Source organism: Glandiceps talaboti, chromosome 14 (assembly GCF_964340395.1).
Source record: "Glandiceps talaboti chromosome 14, keGlaTala1.1, whole genome shotgun sequence".
NCBI classification, from domain to species: Eukaryota; Metazoa; Hemichordata; class Enteropneusta; family Spengelidae; genus Glandiceps; species Glandiceps talaboti.
The window spans coordinates 11,709,315-11,729,542 of NC_135562.1; the positions used below are offsets into that span (position 1 = coordinate 11,709,315).

The 20,228-nt window shown below is 36.8% G+C and overlaps 1 protein-coding gene across 1 annotated transcript in view; it reads left to right on the plus strand.

Moving 5' to 3' along the window:
- The window catches only part of LOC144445257 (axotactin-like), a 48,218-nt gene that overhangs the window by 16,546 nt on the left and 11,444 nt on the right, over positions 1 to 20,228 (plus strand). The window contains exons 4-25 of the mRNA XM_078134800.1: positions 954 to 1,073; positions 4,315 to 4,455; positions 5,403 to 5,509; positions 6,198 to 6,361; positions 6,756 to 6,910; positions 7,334 to 7,553; positions 7,750 to 7,837; positions 8,507 to 8,655; positions 8,983 to 9,113; positions 10,912 to 11,148; positions 11,664 to 11,796; positions 12,242 to 12,436; positions 13,322 to 13,414; positions 13,931 to 14,064; positions 14,746 to 14,928; positions 15,334 to 15,553; positions 16,565 to 16,672; positions 17,049 to 17,194; positions 17,494 to 17,742; positions 18,346 to 18,492; positions 19,136 to 19,330; positions 19,864 to 19,998. Coding sequence (XP_077990926.1) covers positions 954 to 1,073; positions 4,315 to 4,455; positions 5,403 to 5,509; positions 6,198 to 6,361; positions 6,756 to 6,910; positions 7,334 to 7,553; positions 7,750 to 7,837; positions 8,507 to 8,655; positions 8,983 to 9,113; positions 10,912 to 11,148; positions 11,664 to 11,796; positions 12,242 to 12,436; positions 13,322 to 13,414; positions 13,931 to 14,064; positions 14,746 to 14,928; positions 15,334 to 15,553; positions 16,565 to 16,672; positions 17,049 to 17,194; positions 17,494 to 17,742; positions 18,346 to 18,492; positions 19,136 to 19,330; positions 19,864 to 19,998 — 3,450 coding nt within the window. The remainder of the gene's footprint in view (positions 1 to 953; positions 1,074 to 4,314; positions 4,456 to 5,402; positions 5,510 to 6,197; positions 6,362 to 6,755; positions 6,911 to 7,333; positions 7,554 to 7,749; positions 7,838 to 8,506; positions 8,656 to 8,982; positions 9,114 to 10,911; positions 11,149 to 11,663; positions 11,797 to 12,241; positions 12,437 to 13,321; positions 13,415 to 13,930; positions 14,065 to 14,745; positions 14,929 to 15,333; positions 15,554 to 16,564; positions 16,673 to 17,048; positions 17,195 to 17,493; positions 17,743 to 18,345; positions 18,493 to 19,135; positions 19,331 to 19,863; positions 19,999 to 20,228) is intronic.

Consider the following 20,228-nt stretch of genomic DNA (forward strand, 5'->3'; position numbering starts at 1 on the left):
TGTATGTATGTATGTATGTATGTATGTATGTATGTATGTGTGTGTGTATGTATGTATGTATGTATGTATGTATGTGTGTGTGTGTATGTATGTATGTATGTATGTATGTATGTGTATGTATGTATGTATGTATGTATGTATGTATGTATGTATGTATGTATGTATATGTATGTATGTATGTATGTATGTATGTATGTATGTATGTGTGTATATGTGTATATGTATGTATGTATGTATGTATGTATGTATGTATGTATGTATGTATGTATGTATGTGTGTATATGTGTATATATGTGTGTGTGTATGTATGTATGTATGTATGTATGTATGTATGTATGTATGTATGTGCGTATATGTTATGTGCACAAATTAAATATATATATATATATATATATATATATATATATATATATATATATATATATATATATATATATACAACTATATATATACACAAATACATACACATGGCTTGTACACAGGTTTTATGTGTTGGTATTCAAGGTGTCCGTCGTGTAATTGGTTATTTGCGATCAATCGACTGATCGATACTTGGTGAATTGATCGATCTATTAAGTGGATCTATTGGTTAATCGACAATTGATTGACTGTGTGATGATATTTATATATATGGTACTGGGTTCAACCATCATCAGATACACTTTAATGCTTGTTGCTTCAAGTTTTTATTTTAACTTTAAAGTGACCATATTGTACGTACAATAACAAACCTTTTTACACATTTATCAATATTTTGCAGTGCATTAAGTTACAAACAGAGACTTGGTCTATGTCGTTTCACATTTGTTTTTCAAGTAGGACGCCATGATAAAATTGTTTTATCAATTAAAAATCCAAAATAAATACCCAAATCTTCATCCATATGGTCACTTTAATACATAATAGATACCTAGTAAGTTATGCGAGTTGATTTTATGTGTTTCGCTACACAGGCGTGGATCCCACGAATGGTTTCAGTGGTCTTGTTGGGGATAGTATCGTAGGATGTATTAGGAATGTACAATTTCTCATATCCAATGTCTGGCATAATAATATCACGTATCAAACAACTGGTAAGTACTGTACAGTAAATGTTAAATAAATAAGCTTGGTATGTTGACTCCAGAAAATTGTCAAATTAGTATTTGGCACAAGTTAGAGGGGGGGGGGGTACCGGGTATTAGGTACTTGGTAGTTAAGCGAACATTTGCACGTTATATTTAGGATCAAAATGTTTTCTTTCTGAGAAAACACTTGGAAGGTAAGGGGAAGGGTAATTGCCCTCTGTGGTGTTATTGTAGGGTATTGCTATTATTGTTTAAATGGGGGAGGGGATGCAGCTCAGTCGGTAAGTTTACGTTCATACTGGAGATTGTTTAGCCGTCCTTATTCTTCTAAAAGTTGACAAAGATGAGAAATGATTCGACATGTTGCTGATCGTAATCCTGTAGAGTAATCAACGATGTTGGCGCTTCCTCCGAGGTGACCTAACCTTCTTGGACTACTTAAACGTTATAGATGAATAGTTATTGTAACGGACAAACTCTGTAACCGGATTGGTTTCCTCTTATTTAAGGACGAACACAGTCATGTATTGTTAGATCGTACAAGCAGATGCCAATTGTCACGAGATATAAAAACTGCTTTGGACACTGAACATAAATTGTGTATAATTTACATAATACTGTTTGAAATGTAGTCAGTGATTAATGTAATATGGCCTGACCTCGTCAAATCGGATTTCTGACCTTTGAACTCCAGTTTTTATGTCTCCATTGATCGTGTGATCACAAAAGATCGCCCCTTACCTAACAGACATGCACTATTTTTAACTTTCTTACCTTGAAAGTCCTTTTGGCAACTTCAAGGAGTAAATGACAATGGTAATTAAGAAGGCTAACATCTCATTAACTAAATGATAGCTTACTTTGGACAAAAGTGTATTTCCGGCCGCAGGTGGAATTATTTACCAAGGTCGACTTTGAGTTCGTAATAATATGAGAGGTATCACGTTTCTCGATAGATTGATAGATGGCGCCGACAAGGTTTTAACGTCGTAGCCAATGTATACAATACCTCGTGGTTTCATCTAGAGCTTTTACCCAACTGCTTTAGGATATTTACCATACTCGGTTTTACGTGGACAAGAACTTTATTACTCAATTTCTGCAGTTGTTGGTCGTGCCCTTGGATGCATTGTGCGTGCGGTTTTAAATAAAAGTAAGAGTTGGGATGTCCTTTGAGTAACAATGATATTGAATAAAAATGACACAAAACAATCAATATTGCAATTATATACAAATAACTCACTATACACACTGATTGAATCTTCGGTTAGTTAAGTTTCCCACTGCAGCTAGACTGACAGATCAACCGTTGTGGGCGCGGTCTAATCTCCCTTTCCCCAAACTATTGCAGCTGATAAGCCCGGACCGTTGACGTCACTACGGTCTACACTGCAGCAGGCTTGTTCAAAAAGTTTGATAATATTGAATAATCAAAACGTTTACTAGATTTTTTTATCACTGCTATTATCGACGTGGTTGACTTTGAGATTATCTTATATTATATTGAATGTTCGAATGTTCTACATATGAGATTTGGCATTTTAGCGACATGTTGAATTTAATTTTAATTTTAATTTTTGAAGCATTGATTAACAATGAGTCCAGTGAAATCATGGCTTAAAGATAGGCTGTTATGGAATTGCAAGATATAAATGTGTCAAAACAGTTCAGTTTTGAACAAACACAGACAACAACAACAACAACAACATCAACAACAACGACGACGACGACGACGACGACGACGACGACAACAACAACAACAACAACAACAACAACAACAAAACCTATGGTTTTTTCATTCATTTCACTCCACGTGTTTTTCATTTTTCCTTTAGATTTTTTTGAAAATAAAAACACAGTAAAATGTGTATAATTTGCTAGCTCAGCAGACCTTGGAAATCACAGATCGTGAAATTGATCTGTTCGGACTGAATAGCATTGAGCTGTGTAGATCAGTGTTCAGTGTAATTCAGTCCTCGCCTGGGGAGAGGGTGATAACAAATGACCACTATAACTCATGCGAACGCTCCATTGGGTCTATTCATAACGTGAACAGTAATTACATGTTACCCTGTAAGATAGTATCTACATAATGCATCATCATTGAGGCGTCTTTTAAGTTTCTATACTATGACCTTGACGCTCTTACCTCCCCACTAACAGTTCGTACAATGGATGTATGTTAACTGTGGTTAACACACCAGTTCGTGCATAGGAATAACTAAATCACATTCTACCATCCACTTAATTTTCTAGGCATTCTTTTCGCGATATACCATTTAATTGCACACATGACTTAAGGCATGGGAAGTACACGTACATTCAGACTTGCCCATTCAGTTGAAAAAAGACCAATTATTGAAATATGTGATTGGCAAATATATCATCAGATACATAGAATTTGTGTGTTCAGATTAGTTGTGTCGTCTGAAGTTACTGTGGTTTTTACCGCCAAAATTTGTTCAAACTGATGAGAGAAACATAAACTATACGCGGGAAGGTGACGACGTCGACAACAAACTTTACGACTTGTATTAATGGACGCTAGACCTTCTTGCCTATTAGTCACTAAGTTGTGTTCAAGTCCACAAAAATATCTCCAGTCTCCTAAATTATTTGGCTTCATTGTATTCCTGAATTCATCAACACAAAATGTCAACGACGGTACGTGTCACACAGCTAGGTTGACTATATACGACACATAACGATGGTAGCATAATTGAACGACAGTGAATGAAGCTGTCAGTTTCTATATGAGGGATGATATGCTAGGCTTTCTTTATTGTGAGGTGGACAATAACAGACTTCGCAGTGTAAGTAGTGCACACCATAGAAAGCACTGTCTTTTATCAAGCATATTCCAGGGGGACCAACGTGAACAAAGTGACCTACGTTGTTGATCATTTACACCGACGTGTTATACTCTACCATGATATGTTTATCGCATCGAAATCTAGCCTGTGCCGTACTTCCTCCCCTCCTTCGATGTCATGTCAAGAACTCGCATTTTTTTCTTCTTCCCAACAGGTGGTGAGGTTGGTAGTAATGGTTGAGAGTGTACGGATTGGGAGGAGGGGGGGGGGGTGTTGTGAAGGCATTTCATCATTAACCATGGGAGACTTTTCTGAAGAGAAAAGAACAATACTATGGAAAACTTCCACCAATTCTTGCAATGAAAAAAGGCACCATGGTAAAATAAATGCATCTACGTATAATCCTAATCACACTGTACCATTTCTCTTTGTAGTTGCCACAGAAGAAGGCTGTCTTAGTGCCTGCACAAAAAAGAAAACTTGCAAGAATAAGGGTGTATGTGTCAATCATTATACTAGTTTCACATGCGATTGTTTTGGCACTGGATACGAAGGAGAAAAGTGTGAAACGAAAGGTGAGTACATACCTTTTTACGCCGTAAGGGGCGGTAGCATTCGCGACGAGAATTTCTTGACACAAGACCTTCGATGCTTGGAATATAAGGTATAGCATTTCAGAGGGAGCGAAGAAGGGCTTGTTGGCGGTATTCTTTATCAAAGATGCCGTATGTTTGCTTTAATCCAATGCAATGGATTGTATGCTTCCCTGGAGAGTTGAAGTATAAAGGGTCGTTGTGCTACTATAGGTTCATACCAGGAATGATAATTGTCAAGCGCTTTGAGCATAGTGTGAGAAAGCGCTATATAAGAACTACCAATATCATAAATATATTTTCAATTTAATAGTGCACTTTACATAGTTTGACCGACAACATACGAGTTACTAGACTGGGAAATTGGTCGTTGTTGGCGCTGTTGTTAACCATCAGTGCAGTGAGTGATTACAGGCATACGGTGTATCTAACAAGTTACATGGTCAATTGGTATGGTGTAAACCCGGGGGGGGGGGGGGGGGCTACTCCCCTTATTTGAGTATATGTGCCGCCCTTTGCGGTGCGTTTTCTAGCCCCTGTGGTGTAAAATGGTGGGGCTTTTTTCTAGCTGAAGAGTCTAAAACGGGGTCCACTTTGCATTATTTTCGATTGTCTAAAATGTGGCCCATTGTCATTTACCAAATCATAACTGCTACCATTGCCTCAAAATGTTGCCTCCTAAGGAAAATATATTTAGGTCTAAACTTTCCCCTTTTAAAAACATGTAATGGTCTAAAATGGGGCATTGGTTTTTGGTCAAAGTGGGTCTAAAATGGGGCCTGGGATTTCCAGCACTGGTCACACACCCCTACTACCAGAGCAGACCACTGGTACCGAACTCAGCTGCAGGGGTGTAAAGATCACTTTAAAGGTTGTAAGTTCATTGATATCATTTTTTGAACCTGTCATAATATCTTATTTTCTTCTAGCTGAAACAACTATAACACTCCTTGGTCTCAGCTTCATCGAATACAAGCAATATAATTCATCAGACAGGATCCATAGATCGGTAAATAGAGTTAGTATGCAATTCAAGGTAAGTATTTTGTTGCAAAATTCACCTGTCCCCCGTCGAAAAAATTCGTATATTATCATTATTATTATATATGTGCCTATTCCCATGTATTAGACATCTACCCATTCTTTGCAAAGAAAATGTATATAATATACATACACGTATATAAAATGTCACTCAACCTCAGTACACGACACATTATGTGTACAAATACGCCATTTTCTTGTATATTCACGATCAGTATCAATGTGATTACTTTTTGTAGACATTTTCCTTACTTGAATGTATATTCAAATTAAGATAACCAATATGTGTTGGTTGTCTGAGATTCAAATCAAACTGACTGTCAACATTGTGGTATCGATTATGAAAATGGAGCTTAGACATAAAGTATTCCACCGTATTTAAAATCATTTGTTTTGTAAAGAATGTGATGTCCCATGTCTCCACGACAATGTATTGCGATAAGCAGAGTGCGTATACGTACACACATATCGAGAGAATGCGTGTTGTTTTCTATACACATGTACAACCCACCGTGGTCGTAAAACCTTTTACGGCACCGTCCAAAACGCATGCGCACTTGATATTTCGCAATGTCGCGGAAGAAACTTTGGTTTGCGACTATCACAATGCAAATAATGAGATTACACTAACATGAAAACTTGACACCGTTTCAATATTCTACATACAATTGATCATCCTTTAGGTTTCAACTGCAGACCAGGACTCCGGTGTTTTATTCTACACCGTCGGTAGTTTACCTTCAAATTACATCGCTATTACTATATATCAGAGAAAGGTTCAAGCGTCCATTGATTTCGGTGATGGAGCCTACATCTTGAACGGAACTTCCAATGTTACTGTTGATAAGTGAGTATAGTGACAACGAACAAACGAACAAGTAAACAACCGAAGGGAACATTCACTGTATTACATACACAACAAACGAACTGAAAGGAATTTGCAATGTTATCGTCGATAATTGAGTATTAAGTACGTACGAAACAAACAAACAAACAAACATACAAACAAACAAACAAACAAACACCTGACGAGAACTTTCACTGGTATTGCATACAAAACAAACGATGTGAAAGGAACTGTCGATAGGTGAACATTACGTACGTACAAAACAAACAAACAAACAAACAAACAAACAAACAAACAAATAAATAAATAAATAAATAAATAAATAAATAAATAAATAAACAACTGGCTATGTTATGATTTCATTACATTCAGTAACATCGATTACTCTTTATAGATGGCATTCACTCACTCTTGATCATCGTGACCGGGAGGTATCGTTGGACATAGATGGCGTTATTCAGACCGACGCTGTAACTGGAAATAATTATCATTTGCACTTGGACCCAACAGTTTATATTGGAGGGGGTATTAACTTGGCAGGTCATCCAGGTAAGCGACACTGAGACTTGAATGAAACAATTCTCCATTTTCACTTAGACTTGAATGAAACACAAGTTTCCGTTTTCACTTTTTTAAAAATCCAGTTTCAATTGCCAGTATATTTTAAGGACGCTATAACGACGAAGCTTTCATTCTCTTAGCTTCCTCATAATAAGGTTAAGTTGTGCATAGCTATTGCTATGTCTTTGAATATGGGTTTGTAAGACAGACAGTCTAGTTCTGACGGCAGCAAAATTTACATGCCCAAAGGGAAACGTTTTGCCGAATCCACTCAAAATGCGTTATGGAAATGCCTCGTTATACCGATAGGAACAGGCTAAAGTGTTCTCGCATGGAACACAACGTTTGGTCTTGATATCAAACATACACTACTGCAAAGTTTCATCAACACGGTCGTTCCTGTCTCCGTAGGTTTACCTACTGGTCGAAACTTTGTTGGGTGCATGAAAAATGTGTTTTACAACTCATTTAATATACTGGAGCAGCTGACTAAGGGGGACAAGAACACTCAACATATTGGTGGCCCACCAATCTATGGTTGCACAGCAGTGGAGTATACTCCTCTAACCTTCCCAACATTCAAATCTCAACTCATCATAGAATGGAAAGAAAAGGCAGACCTAAAAACAAGGTAAAGACAGCATTTACGAGTTTTCCTTCTTTTTCTTTATTTCATCGCCAAATTATATTTACATGTCATTCTATAACTATCAGCACTTATCAAACTGTTAGGGTGTTCTCCAGATAAAAAGACCCTTCAACATTTTTTTGAGAATTAAAAAAATGCTTTTTTGAAATGCAAATGAATGAATTTGTTTTCATTCTAGTTTTGAATTTCGTACCAATCAACGGAATGGTTTACTATTGATGGTAGGGCTCTACATTGGAAACACAACTGATTATGCGTACCTTACCGTGAGTACTGATTATTCGGCGTCAGTCTTTGCATTCTTTTGAGTACTTTCGTTTCATAAAATGTTACAGTACATGAAATCATAGATTCTAATTAATGATTACATATGTAGCGTATTCAAGCCATAACGCAACAATTCTGTTGGTCGTGAAATTGATAGAACAAGATATCGAGAGAAAAGGGTGGGAGAGAGAGGCAGACAAACAGACAGAGACAGAGGGACAGACCAACAGGCACACACACACACACACACAACACACACACACACATATATATATATATACATATATATCATTTTATATATATATATATATATACATATACATATACATCATTAGAGAGAGAGAGAGAGAGAGAGAGAGAGAGAGAGAGAGAGAGAGAGAGAGAGAGAGAGAGAGAGAGAGAGAGAGAGAGAGAGAGAGAGAGAGAGAGAGAGAGAGAGAGAGAGAGAGAGAGTATGGACGGGAAAACAGACTGAGATAAAGACAGATCTAGAGAGGCAGGGAGACACAAGCAAATGGAGTAAAGAGAGAAAGACTCAAGGCAGAAAGGCGAGGGAGAGGAAGAGAGGGCGAGAGACTGGAAAGATGAGGTATTTTGTGTGTGTGTGTGGTATAATATTGAAAGAATGTAAAACTAAATAGCAATCAATATATTGTCAATATCTTCAGTTATTACTAGCAAACGATCGTATGGAGGTACATATGGACATTTCTTCAACCAACAAAAATGAATCAAGAGAATTCTGGACCTATACTGGTAAGAACCTGGACAATTCAAAATGGCACACTTGTGAAATGGAACTCACGTTAGCTGATGGGTAAGTACAGTTCTTTTATCTATCTATCTATCTATCTATAGTTTGTTTGTAGACCAACTGGCAATGTACGAATCTTGCGATTGTGACCGCCTCATTTAGCGTCATCTAGAATCTATCTCAAGGATGCTTTTTCTTTTGTTAGAATGTGTTTTTGCAACTACAGAATTTACCAAATTGTTGGTGGCGTTTTCATGAAATTATTATAGTGTCCTCGAAGCGACTTGAAAATTTGCAGTATAAGTGCTATATCAGTGATATGTGTATGTAGCTTGTGTTGAATGAGAATCGAAGTAAACTTGTGTACTTGTATACATCTTATTCTTCTAGGGGCGTGGCGCTATTTGTCGACAACTCAGTAGTGTACATTGAAAGTAATCGTGAACATGTGAAGAAATTGGGCGGTTTACGTCCTGCAACTGACGTATTTTTTGGAGCAGGTCTCCATAATCAAGAGAGAGGTAACATCAATTTATAATTAGTTTTCATATATTTACATATTTTGATAATAGTATGTACATATACTGACATACATGTATCAGTATATATATATATATATATATATATATATATATATATATATATATATATATATATATATATATATATATATATATATATATATATATAATCAAAGTAGGTTGGTTGGAACTTGAGGTGCTTGGTTGTAACTCCGAGTTTCACGCTCAATGATGCGTTCATCAGACAACTAGACAACTTCATCAGTTGTCTGATGAACGCATCATTGAGCGTGAAACTCGGAGTTACAACCAAGCACCTCAAGTTCCAACCAACCTACTTTGATTATTCCCGCCCTGCTTACCCAAGCATCGAGCACTCTATTCTACGAGTTTGATACTATTTACTATATATATATATATATATATATATATATATATATATATATATATATATATATATATATATATATATATATATATATATATGTTGAGGGTAGAAGAAAATCAACTCGGGTTTTTCGTCTCTACAAGCCTGTTTCGTGAGGTAAATCACTCGTCAGGAGATGTTGATGTACTGAATATACCTCGTATAAATCGTGTGGTGTAAGGCGGGTTTTACCTAGGGTGTTGAGTGGTGCTTTTGTTTGTACAAAAGGTGTCAATTATGTGTGCGATGGGTCAGGTGTTACACAACAATGTTTTATTTCGATGGCGACAAGAGGATACAAGTTCATTTCGTTTATTTATGTGGATAGTTCGGGTCGGCAGATAATAAAGAACTTTTCTTTGAGGCATAAATTGCACTTCTTGCTTGCGCTATTGTAGGTTGGGTGGGATGAAAGTGGTCGCCAGGAAATGGAGTGGTCGATGTTTTTATCCTTGAGGGTCCAGATATGTTTGCTGAGTTCCGTAGAGTTCCTATGTTTAGTGTGTCGGAATGATGCTGTGTGGTTTCTGTACCTTGTCTTAAACTCGTTTTCTGTGAGCCCAATGTATGTTTCTGTAATGTCGTTGTCCTTGCGTGCGACGGCTGCTTGGTAGATTACGGATTGCTGTAGGCATATATATATATATATATAGCACCACTCAACACCCTAGGTAAAACCCGCCTTACACCTCACGATTTATACGAGGTATATTCAGTACATCAACATCTCCTGACGAGTGATTTACTCACGAAACAGGCTTGTAGAGACGAAAAACCCGAGTTGATTTTCATCTACCCTCAACATATACTCCGCTCTGCGTGCAGACGTATCGAGCACTGTACTACGGATAAATCTTGCCACTGACTTCCTATATATATATATATATATATATATATATATATATATATATATATATATATATATATATAGTTTTGATCCTTTGCCGTATACTATTTGGTAGTTACATTTGTGTGTCCTCACTCAGTTTACTGTAATAATTGTCGACGTCAACTTTTCATTTTAAATCATTTTTGATTATATTACACATTCAGGTCTGCTTCAGTATTTTGCTAAATCGATACGACCAACTTATTTAGAACAATTTGTTTCTATGTATTTGATATTTCAATAAAACGAGTGCTTTTGAACATTGTAGTTTTTTCTTTCAATGTTACTACAAACTACCACGTATATTTGTCATAATTTCTGCAGTAACGGCCAAGTCATTAGGACTGCGCGTTCATTTTATCATAAATTCGACTGGTAGCCACATCTACAGTGAAGTAGACAACAATTTGTATTTATTTATTTATTCATTTATTTATTTATTTATTTATTTATTTATTCATGCGTGTTTTTTGTTGCCATAGGTTTTGTGGGTTGTCTCCGTCAGATCGTCTTCCAAGGCTCCCATATCAATCCTCTGGACACAGTCTCAAGTGGTGAAGCTAACGGACTAATACTTGATGGATGTAATATGCATGATTTGTGTGCTGAACGAGCTGAAGACAATCCATGTGAACACAACGCAGCGTGTATTCAGGACTGGAAATCTACGTTCTGTGATTGTGATGGAACTGGCTACGAGGGAACCGTGTGTCACTTCCGTAAGTAGGACTCCAGGACTCGAATTTATATAACAACCCCTCCCCCAAGATTGTAATACAGAAATGAAACTGGTTGCAATTTCTACCAACAAATGTGAAGTAATCCGATGTGCTGAGATATTTCGTTAACACCAGGTTGATTGGTTTAGATCGTATCACGTGGTGTCGACTTGTAGTGTCCTCACTTTGCATAGAGTTGACACTATGCGTATTCTATTTTCCCTAGGGCACTATTCATGTAGCACATTTGCTCTGTCAGTTCTTTGCTTTGACTATGGAAATAATATGTGCCAGGGAATGTAGTGTGTTTTAAACGTTGCTTAGCCTTATTCGGGTGCTACATGTAGTAGATGTTTCCTAATAAAGCCAGGCAAGTCACTCGCCGTCGGGAATTAATGGCTGTATAACAGCCCTCTGGGTAATAGACGTCATAGCCAGGCAATAAGTGTATACAATTTCCTAATAGTACACGAAACTGACCTATGAACATAACGATGACGTCATTCTTTTGCCAGCTCTTTATAAAAGTTCCTGTGAAGATCTTTATCAGCTTGGTTTCCGTCGTTCCGGGGTGCGACAAATCGATCCTGATGGTATTGGCCCATTACCGCCATCTTACGTGCATTGTGAGATGGATGACGAACAAATGTAAGTTATTGATACTTCCTCCGCCCCTTTCATTTAAACAAAGGAGTTACAGCCTGATCAAATAAACTAAACTAAGCTAAACGAAAACAGTAGTACGAACGTCCAATGTATGTGTGTCCTTCAAAAGGGCAAAAGTGACATTTTCATATCAATAACCGACTAAAAATTCCTTGACATGCGCAGTACACCCGAGAGAAATATTGTCGAATTGAAGTTACCAGAAGAGCACGACCTAACATTCAACAACGTAAGTCTAATAGTAATACGGCAGGAATTTTTGAGTTTTCACAGGTCTTTTTCAGTATTGAAGCTTTCAAATATTTTCTTTCATAATTTCCATCTCCAAATGTGCATAAAATTACTGAGTAATGCTGTAAACGGTTGATACCATATCAACAGTCCGCCATGATATTGATCGTTGTTGCGAACGTACTTTCGTTAACAGAGGAGAGGTTGGTAGCACCATGACGGTTGAACATAATTTGGCAGATTCAACGTTAGTCAGAAAATTTGGCTACGCAGATTTCAAGAAAGTGTTGGAATATCGAGAGATGACGAGCGAAGCCTTGACTTACGTAGTGCAGTCAGCAGAAAGTTGCAGTCAGGACGTTACCTATGAATGTATCAAATCACCATTGTAGTAAGTTATATTATCATATGATTAATTTCTTCGTTCAAGCAACCATTCCATTTATTTCATCCACTGCTGTCTTATCACTACTGAGTACGCACACATTGTTCGCGTAAAGAAATTAAAAATGCAGTAAAATTTTACACCATTGTGTAAATATGTTCGTATTCATATTCATATTCATATTCATATTCATATTCATGCTTATGTTCATATTCATATTCATATTCAGATTCAGATTCAGATTGTGGTATGAGTGACTTGTCTTCTGTATTTGTAAACGTTGAGCGTCAGAGTTTGTGGGGATACTACTGGAAATTTATTATACAAAGCACAAACCAAGATATGTCCTCTGAACAAAAAATATGGAGATTATATGCCCGGTCATTCTATGTGAGCACATCGACTGTCTACGTCACTGGTTCTGTGGTTCTCGAAATATGAGTCAAAACATTCCACATTGCTAGTATTTTCCCATAAATTATGCTTCCTGAGCTATAATTATATTCTTTCCCAATATTTTTCTTCATTCAGCCTGAAAATGGCCCTGACCTAATTAGAGACTGTCACTAGTCGTCTAGCGACTGGTAGTGAAAGGCCCCTTAGGTCACTCGTGTTTTCCTTGTCTGAACGAAGAAATATATTGGGGAATAATATCTGCTTATTGCTGTATGTCAGCGCACCATTTACTGGTGACACCAACATTTCAAACTAAATACATTGGATAGAAAGTCACTGGAATATTTGAATACGGTGCATTAGAATATGTTGATAATGCATTAGAAATATTAAAGTCTCGATTTTGAGCTCGCGTCGTTTTGTTATTTGTCAAATGCATTGAAAGACTATTCGTTTGACATGTCGATTTTCATTCTCAAATTTCTATTTTTATAGTCTCGGTAACCAAACCTGGTTTTCGTCAGCGAATGGAGTCAGGCTAGATAAGAAGGCTGGTTTTACTTCGAACTGCAGTAAGAACGATGCTACGTAAGTATATTATGTGCAGTAAGAACGGTTAACGATGTGCAATGATTTTGGAGATATAATATGGTTGTCAGGCAATTTATCTATCAAACCTGAGCTGTAACATTTTTTGTACATGTTTAGAAGTCTTTCTGTTCTGTTTTAAATATCGTCCTTTTTACTCTGTTCACCCAAATGGTGTACTTGACAAACAACATTTGGAATAGTTACCGACTGCACACATACAATAGAAACCAGTTAACTTGAAACAAAACCCGTCTGACGTCACAAAAACTTTGACTTGCTACATTTTTGCGTGATCTACTTATATGGCCCAAAACCTTCAATGGATTTAATGTAATAATATTTGTGGAAACAGACGATAAAATGTAATAATCTTGATAACATTTTTTGCCAAAACAAACAACTTTTGTGTTTCAGGCCAACTGACTTTCTTTGTATTAGAAAAGACAACCGTTGTTTAACACTGGCAACTGTATAAATAAAAGTTGATAATGTTGTACCTTTTTTTTCTAATAGTGAGAGAAGAGATGTAGCCACAGTTAGTCAAGCTGACCACTTGCCTCTTCAGGAATTGTTCTTCTTACAACAAAGAAATAGTGCTGCTACAAAGGGGAAAATATCGCTGTCACCACTGAAGTGTCGGGGTGCCAGTAAGTAAATACCAACAATCGAAAAAAAAAACTTTTACTGTCTGCTTGAAACACCGTACTTATGATTATACTATGCACAAACGAAGTTATTGTCTTTGAACAGAAAATATGGATTACATACCCTGGTTGTTCTATGTCACACAGCAACCCGTATCTACGTCACTGGTTCTGCGATGCGCGAAATTTAAGCCAAAACCTTCCAAATCGCCATTATTTATCTATGAATTATGCTTGAGGAGGTAAATTACACTATTCTCCAATTTTTTTCTTAGCTGGAAAATACTCCTGACCTAAGGGGTTGTCTCTACGAGTCGCTAGACGAGTAGTGACAGGGCCCCTTAAGTCACTCGTATTTTCCTTGACTGAAAATGGCGATTAACATCTAGATGTCATCCAATTCGCCGGATATTGAACCCCAGCCAATGTGTGACGTGGAAATAGTAGTGTAAAAAAATATATCATCTAAACAGGAAACTATTCAAAATTCTAAAAAATACCATATTCGTGACTAAACTTGCCAAGACAAAAACAAAAACAAAAAAAAACAAAAAAAACCCCCCAAAAAACAAGGAAATATGTAATTGTTATTCCTCGTCTATTTTTCACATTTTATGTTACCCCTCTTTTGACCTCTGCCATCATAACGTTTAATTAGTAAATCATTTTATGTGAATGTTACAGAAAAGTACAACCAAGAAAATGCAGTGACCTTCACTGTAGCGAACTCATACTTGCTGTTAGATGCATGGGGCGAGGGAGATCTAACATTCAACTTCAGAACACTAGAGGGCGACGTGGTATTGCTATTCCAAGAACCATCTAGACGTGATAGCTCTGATTTCATGCTGATTAAAGTTGTGGACGGTGAGTGGCAAATGTTAATTCTATGCAATCGAGAGTTGAATAAAACTGCTAGCTGGTGGAAATAAAAATCTAGAATGGAAATATTATCCATGGGTTCTAGATTGCAAAGGAGACATGAATTTTAAATAGCGACGAATTTGCTGGAAGTTTGCCAATGACATGTAGCAAGAAATTTGCATATGCTTTTTTCCCCCCGGACCCATAACTACTACTATCTTATACTTGTCTTGCCCCTCCAACCCTCCCCATCTTCTGCATATTCCAACTCCCTCTGATTGCGATCCCCTCTTCCATCTTTCTTCTCCGGCACTATAACTAAACCACCGAGTTAGTCGAAAATTTACATTCTTCTGACAGTAACGTATGTTATAATAATCCAATTTGGTGTCGTTTTCTTTGCTACAGGTTCCGCTGTTGCCTTCATCTTTGATACCGGTACACGTGAAGTAAACGTGACAATCAAAACACGCCCTCTCAATGACGGTGATTGGCATTACGTAGCTATTGAGTACAACAGATATCACGTGAGGTTCACGGTAGATATGAGGTCTCAATGGCTGGATCTCATGGAGGGAGAAGATTTCGGCCCTTTCCGTGGTCCACTTTACATCGGCAGTCTAGGAGGGTGAGTAAGATGTCCGAAATCTATGCTCAGACCACCCATCCCAGAAAGCTTGTTCAATGTTTCACAATCTGTACAGTGTAATGGGAATCGTGAAGCATCAAATTATTCAATTTATGCAAAAAAAGAGAAAAGAAACGGTATTATTACTAAAACTTTATTTCCAGCTCATAATTAAATGTCAACAACGCCGACATGCATGAAATTTATCTTTTGAAAAAAATGAAGTGATTAAAACTATCTTGGTGTAACAATAAATGCACGGTGTCATTTTCAAAAAAAACAGTTAAAATTTATTTCCCACAAAAAAACCCGAGATAAACATACAAATAAGAAAACGGTTTAAAGTTATGGGTGAGACAAGAAAATAGTTTTGAGAAAACTACTCGAGCCTAGTCACTCGATTTCAAGCGTGTCAACTGCAAATCATACTGTGGTGACTGCAGTTGTTCAAAATAAATAACATTACTTACAAAACCAGAAACTTTTAAAGAAAAAACAACAACAAAACAACAACAGATATTTACACTATTAATAACAATAATAAACACAGTACGGTGATAGGATCGTTAACTATAAGGCCCTAAAAAATAAACCTAGTTTTTCACTGTGGACCCTAAACTTTTTTTTTTACAATAAAATTGCTAAAATTGTGAATCTCACGAAAAATAGTGGGTGCGGAAACTGACGTCAACTTAAAATGACAAAATGAAACTGTTCTTCCAATCTGTAATGGCTGTACATCTGATGGAAAGAAACCAATAACACAGAGACCATTTGGAAAACAATGGAAAACCTGAACTAGACGCTCACACAGAAAAAAATATGAAAAAAATAAAATAAAAAAATCTACCTACCCCACGTATTCTAAAATTGAGCGTTATTGGAACCACACAATTTTTTTATTAGTCCTAACAAGGTAGCATGGAAACTCATTTTTAAAAGTGTGAGATCTGAGAGATACCTATGTGTTCAAATATAAATAATCAAATCATTCTTTTCCTTTTTTTTCAGTCATTATGTCATTGATGTTCCTGGTCTACGAGGTTGCTTCAGACTACTCACGATCAACGATAAAATTATACCATTACAAGACTTTATTGACGTGGACACCGTTAACGGGCAAGTATCAGTTAACTTCATATTTTTAAACAAAATGTACAGACCATGTCTCTTTAACATGCAATATCGCAAAACTTGAACTCGGCGGTGATTATTGATCGTGCATTACCCTGTTAGTCGAGGCAATCAGTCGATATTCTGTTTATTATTTTTTTTTAGATTATTAAAGGTAAAAATTAAAAAGCCTATCTCAACAAATTTTCTACCTGGCTGAGTAATCTTTGGCCAGGTTTTCATACTACTATATTTGTCTTCGCACCGTTAGCACTCACTGCACTCAAAATATATGTAATGTATCATGAACAAGAACAAGCCCCCTCCCCCCCCCCAGCCTCAACACAAACTGATTTCAAGATCATTTCTTTATTTGCTCCAGAACGAACACAGTTGGCATTGAGCCAGGTTGTCACAGGTCATGTGATCCCGATCCGTGTCAGAATGACGCTGTCTGTACCGAGTTGTGGGGTTCATATTTTTGCACCTGTGCGGATATCTCTCATAGAGGGCGCAATTGTGAAGAAAGTAAGTATGGAAGTCACCGTCATTTCTGGACACATACTCAAGGCTTAGAAGGCGAACGATTATAATGATATCGTTTGACTAAATTACAAGACTAAGTAATAAAACTCGATGAAATCTAAAAGTAGCACAGAAGTATGAGCCGCTGTGGCAATCACGTGACCATAAATTAAAAGACGAAATTCTCGTGATATATTTCCTTTCTTGAGATTTTTTTCAACTTTAATGCAAACTTCAGATATTTGATTTTCTCATTTATGCATTTTTATCAATTTTTGTTTCTTTGATGTTTATAATTTCAGACTACCTGTTAGACATCGTTACATTTCCTGAACCGGAAGTCTTTATTAAAGTCGAAGCAGTGGATAACTCAATTTTGACATCAGATATTCGATTTCAGTTCCGAACAACACAGTTCGACTCGCTCCTTCTTTATGCACATGACGAACTTGGTAATTTCATACAAGTCGCTTTCCTGAAAAGCCACAAATTGGAATTTAAGTTTAATTCCGGAGATTTTGTTGTTCTAACGTTGATGGACATTCAACAAGGTAAGAAAAAAGAGCGCATGCGTGTGTGCAAGACGGTGTGTCGTCAGCTTCATTTATTATAAACGTCACTTTATCGTCAAAATCACAGTAACAATATTGTTGCCGATAATAAACAAACAAAATATGGCAAAGAAAGTGTCCAAATTCTCAAAAGTTTACAGCACTTACCACAAATTTAGCTTTAAAATATTTAGTGCTTTACCGCCATTTTGAATATGAACTTCTCGCCCTCATTATTATTCATAAGATATCATAGGAAATTTAAATCTCTGCTTGAATGGACGCATGCTTTCAAATTGACTCAAACGAATTCAAGCAACGTGGAATGACGAATCAACATTTTTTTACTGACGCAAACCATAAACTTTTGTCATCTATCTGTCTCTGTCTGTCTGTCTGTCTGTCTGTCTGTCTGTCTGTCCGTTTGTCTGTCCGTCTGTCTGTCTGCCTGTCTGTCTGTCTGTCTGTCTGTCTGCCTGTATGTCTATATAATATATATATATATATATATATATATATATATATATATATATATATATATATATATATATACTCATTGCTTTGTCAAGTTATAAATTCGGTTTGTTCTATATGTAATCACAGATATCATTAATGGCCAATGGCAGCAAGTGAAAATTAAGCGGGAAAGTGAGCTGACGACAATCGAAGTAAACGACGAAAAGATGGAAATCATGGCATCCTTATTACTCCTTTCCGATTATATACCAAGCTTCAGTAATCCAGAACAAGGTATGAACTGGGGCATTATGATCATGATTCCTTGGTCCGTTATGTCGTCCTAATCATAGCATCATGTGCTTGGAAATGAGATATATAGGAAAGTATTTAAGCAGTTTGAAATGAAACGATGTTGACCAATCTCGAGTCATTTCAAATCACTTTGTTTGGAAATGACCGAATACTGTACACTGTGAACGTAATGTACACAACATGTGTTTGTTTATTGTTAACACAACTTGAATTACGTAGCTGGACGATTGTCGGAACGGGTATTGGAGTAAAGTATTATTTTAAAGGTAAAGGTGGCATTTCTACCTTAATGGTGACTACCAAACGGTAATGCAAGATTTCCTGAAAACTCAGACCACCAAGCAACCCTATGTTTGGCTGTCGGAACGGGTATTGGAGTAAAGTATTATTTTAAAGGTAAAGGTGGCATTTCTACCTTAATGGTGACTACCAAACGGTAATGCAAGATTTCCTGAAAACTCAGACCACCAAGCAACCCTATGTTTGGCTGTCTGAACTTGTGAATGTAGTAAAAAAATGTTTGGAATTGCACTACGCATTGTTCATGAACTGTTCTCAAATACTACATGACTCGACTCAATTACTCTAACGTTTGCTACGACTTTCCTTCTTTCACCTCTAGTTGATGTATACCCTAAGTTGACCACGTCCACGGGGAATGAGACGATGCCCTACACACTTGTCTATCTGGGAGGTGTAAACTCTACCATGATAGATCCAGACAATACTGACACAATCGGATTAGAAGGCTGTTTGAGGGCGTTCTTCGTCAGTGAAGTGCCTTACAGTCTGCAAAGAGTCGCTGCTCGCTATCCAGGTATGAAACAGTAATTTTGGTGAGAGAATATGGCTTATGGTAAATAATTCACTCTCTTTAAAGTTTGGGTTAGAGACATCTACTAAGTAATCTTTATGAGTTAATATCCCCCTTCATGACAATCTGTGGGAATTCGGACTCTGACCACACCAATCTGTAGTTGAGTGGAAGCTTCAATGGTGCGAAAGAATTTTAAATCAAAGAAAGTCACATGCTTATCATGTTCAGCAACTCAGACAATTATGCTATTTACTCAAATGTTAACTGAACGGTTTGTGAAACAAAATTATTTAAAGTGTTTGTAGATTCGACGTCACAGGCCTTGCTAAAAGTTGGATCAGCTCAAAAATATGAAAAAGTTGTTATTAACATTTGATGTTTTGTATGTACTACCCCGTAAATATTGGCATAAATGGTCTGGAGCCGATGACTACGTCAATCAACAGTTGTTGTTTTTTTGTTTTTTTTTGTTTTTTTTAAAAACACTTTTTTATAACAATTTTATAATGTTTCGAATTGTATTTATCTTCCAGGCGTGTATGACTTCTGCACACCACACTGTCTAGAGAATCCGTGTCAGAATAGTGGAGTGTGCGAAGAAAGTTGGAATGGCTATACATGTGACTGCACAAAAACTGGAGGATATCGAGGCGAAAATTGTGAAATCGGTATGGTTTTTTTTTAAATCATACATTTTTATTGTTGTGAAAAGCTCTTTCCAAATGTGTGCCTACTTATATTTTAAATACTGGAGCTCAAGTTATTTGATTAAAACAAATATTTAGCTTTTGCTTCAAGTTGTCGAGACCCTAGCACAAATCCCTACATGACTGCTAAAAACCTAGCACCTCAAAGATATCCAGATGATGAACGCTCGGATTTGCTCGGCGATATTCCG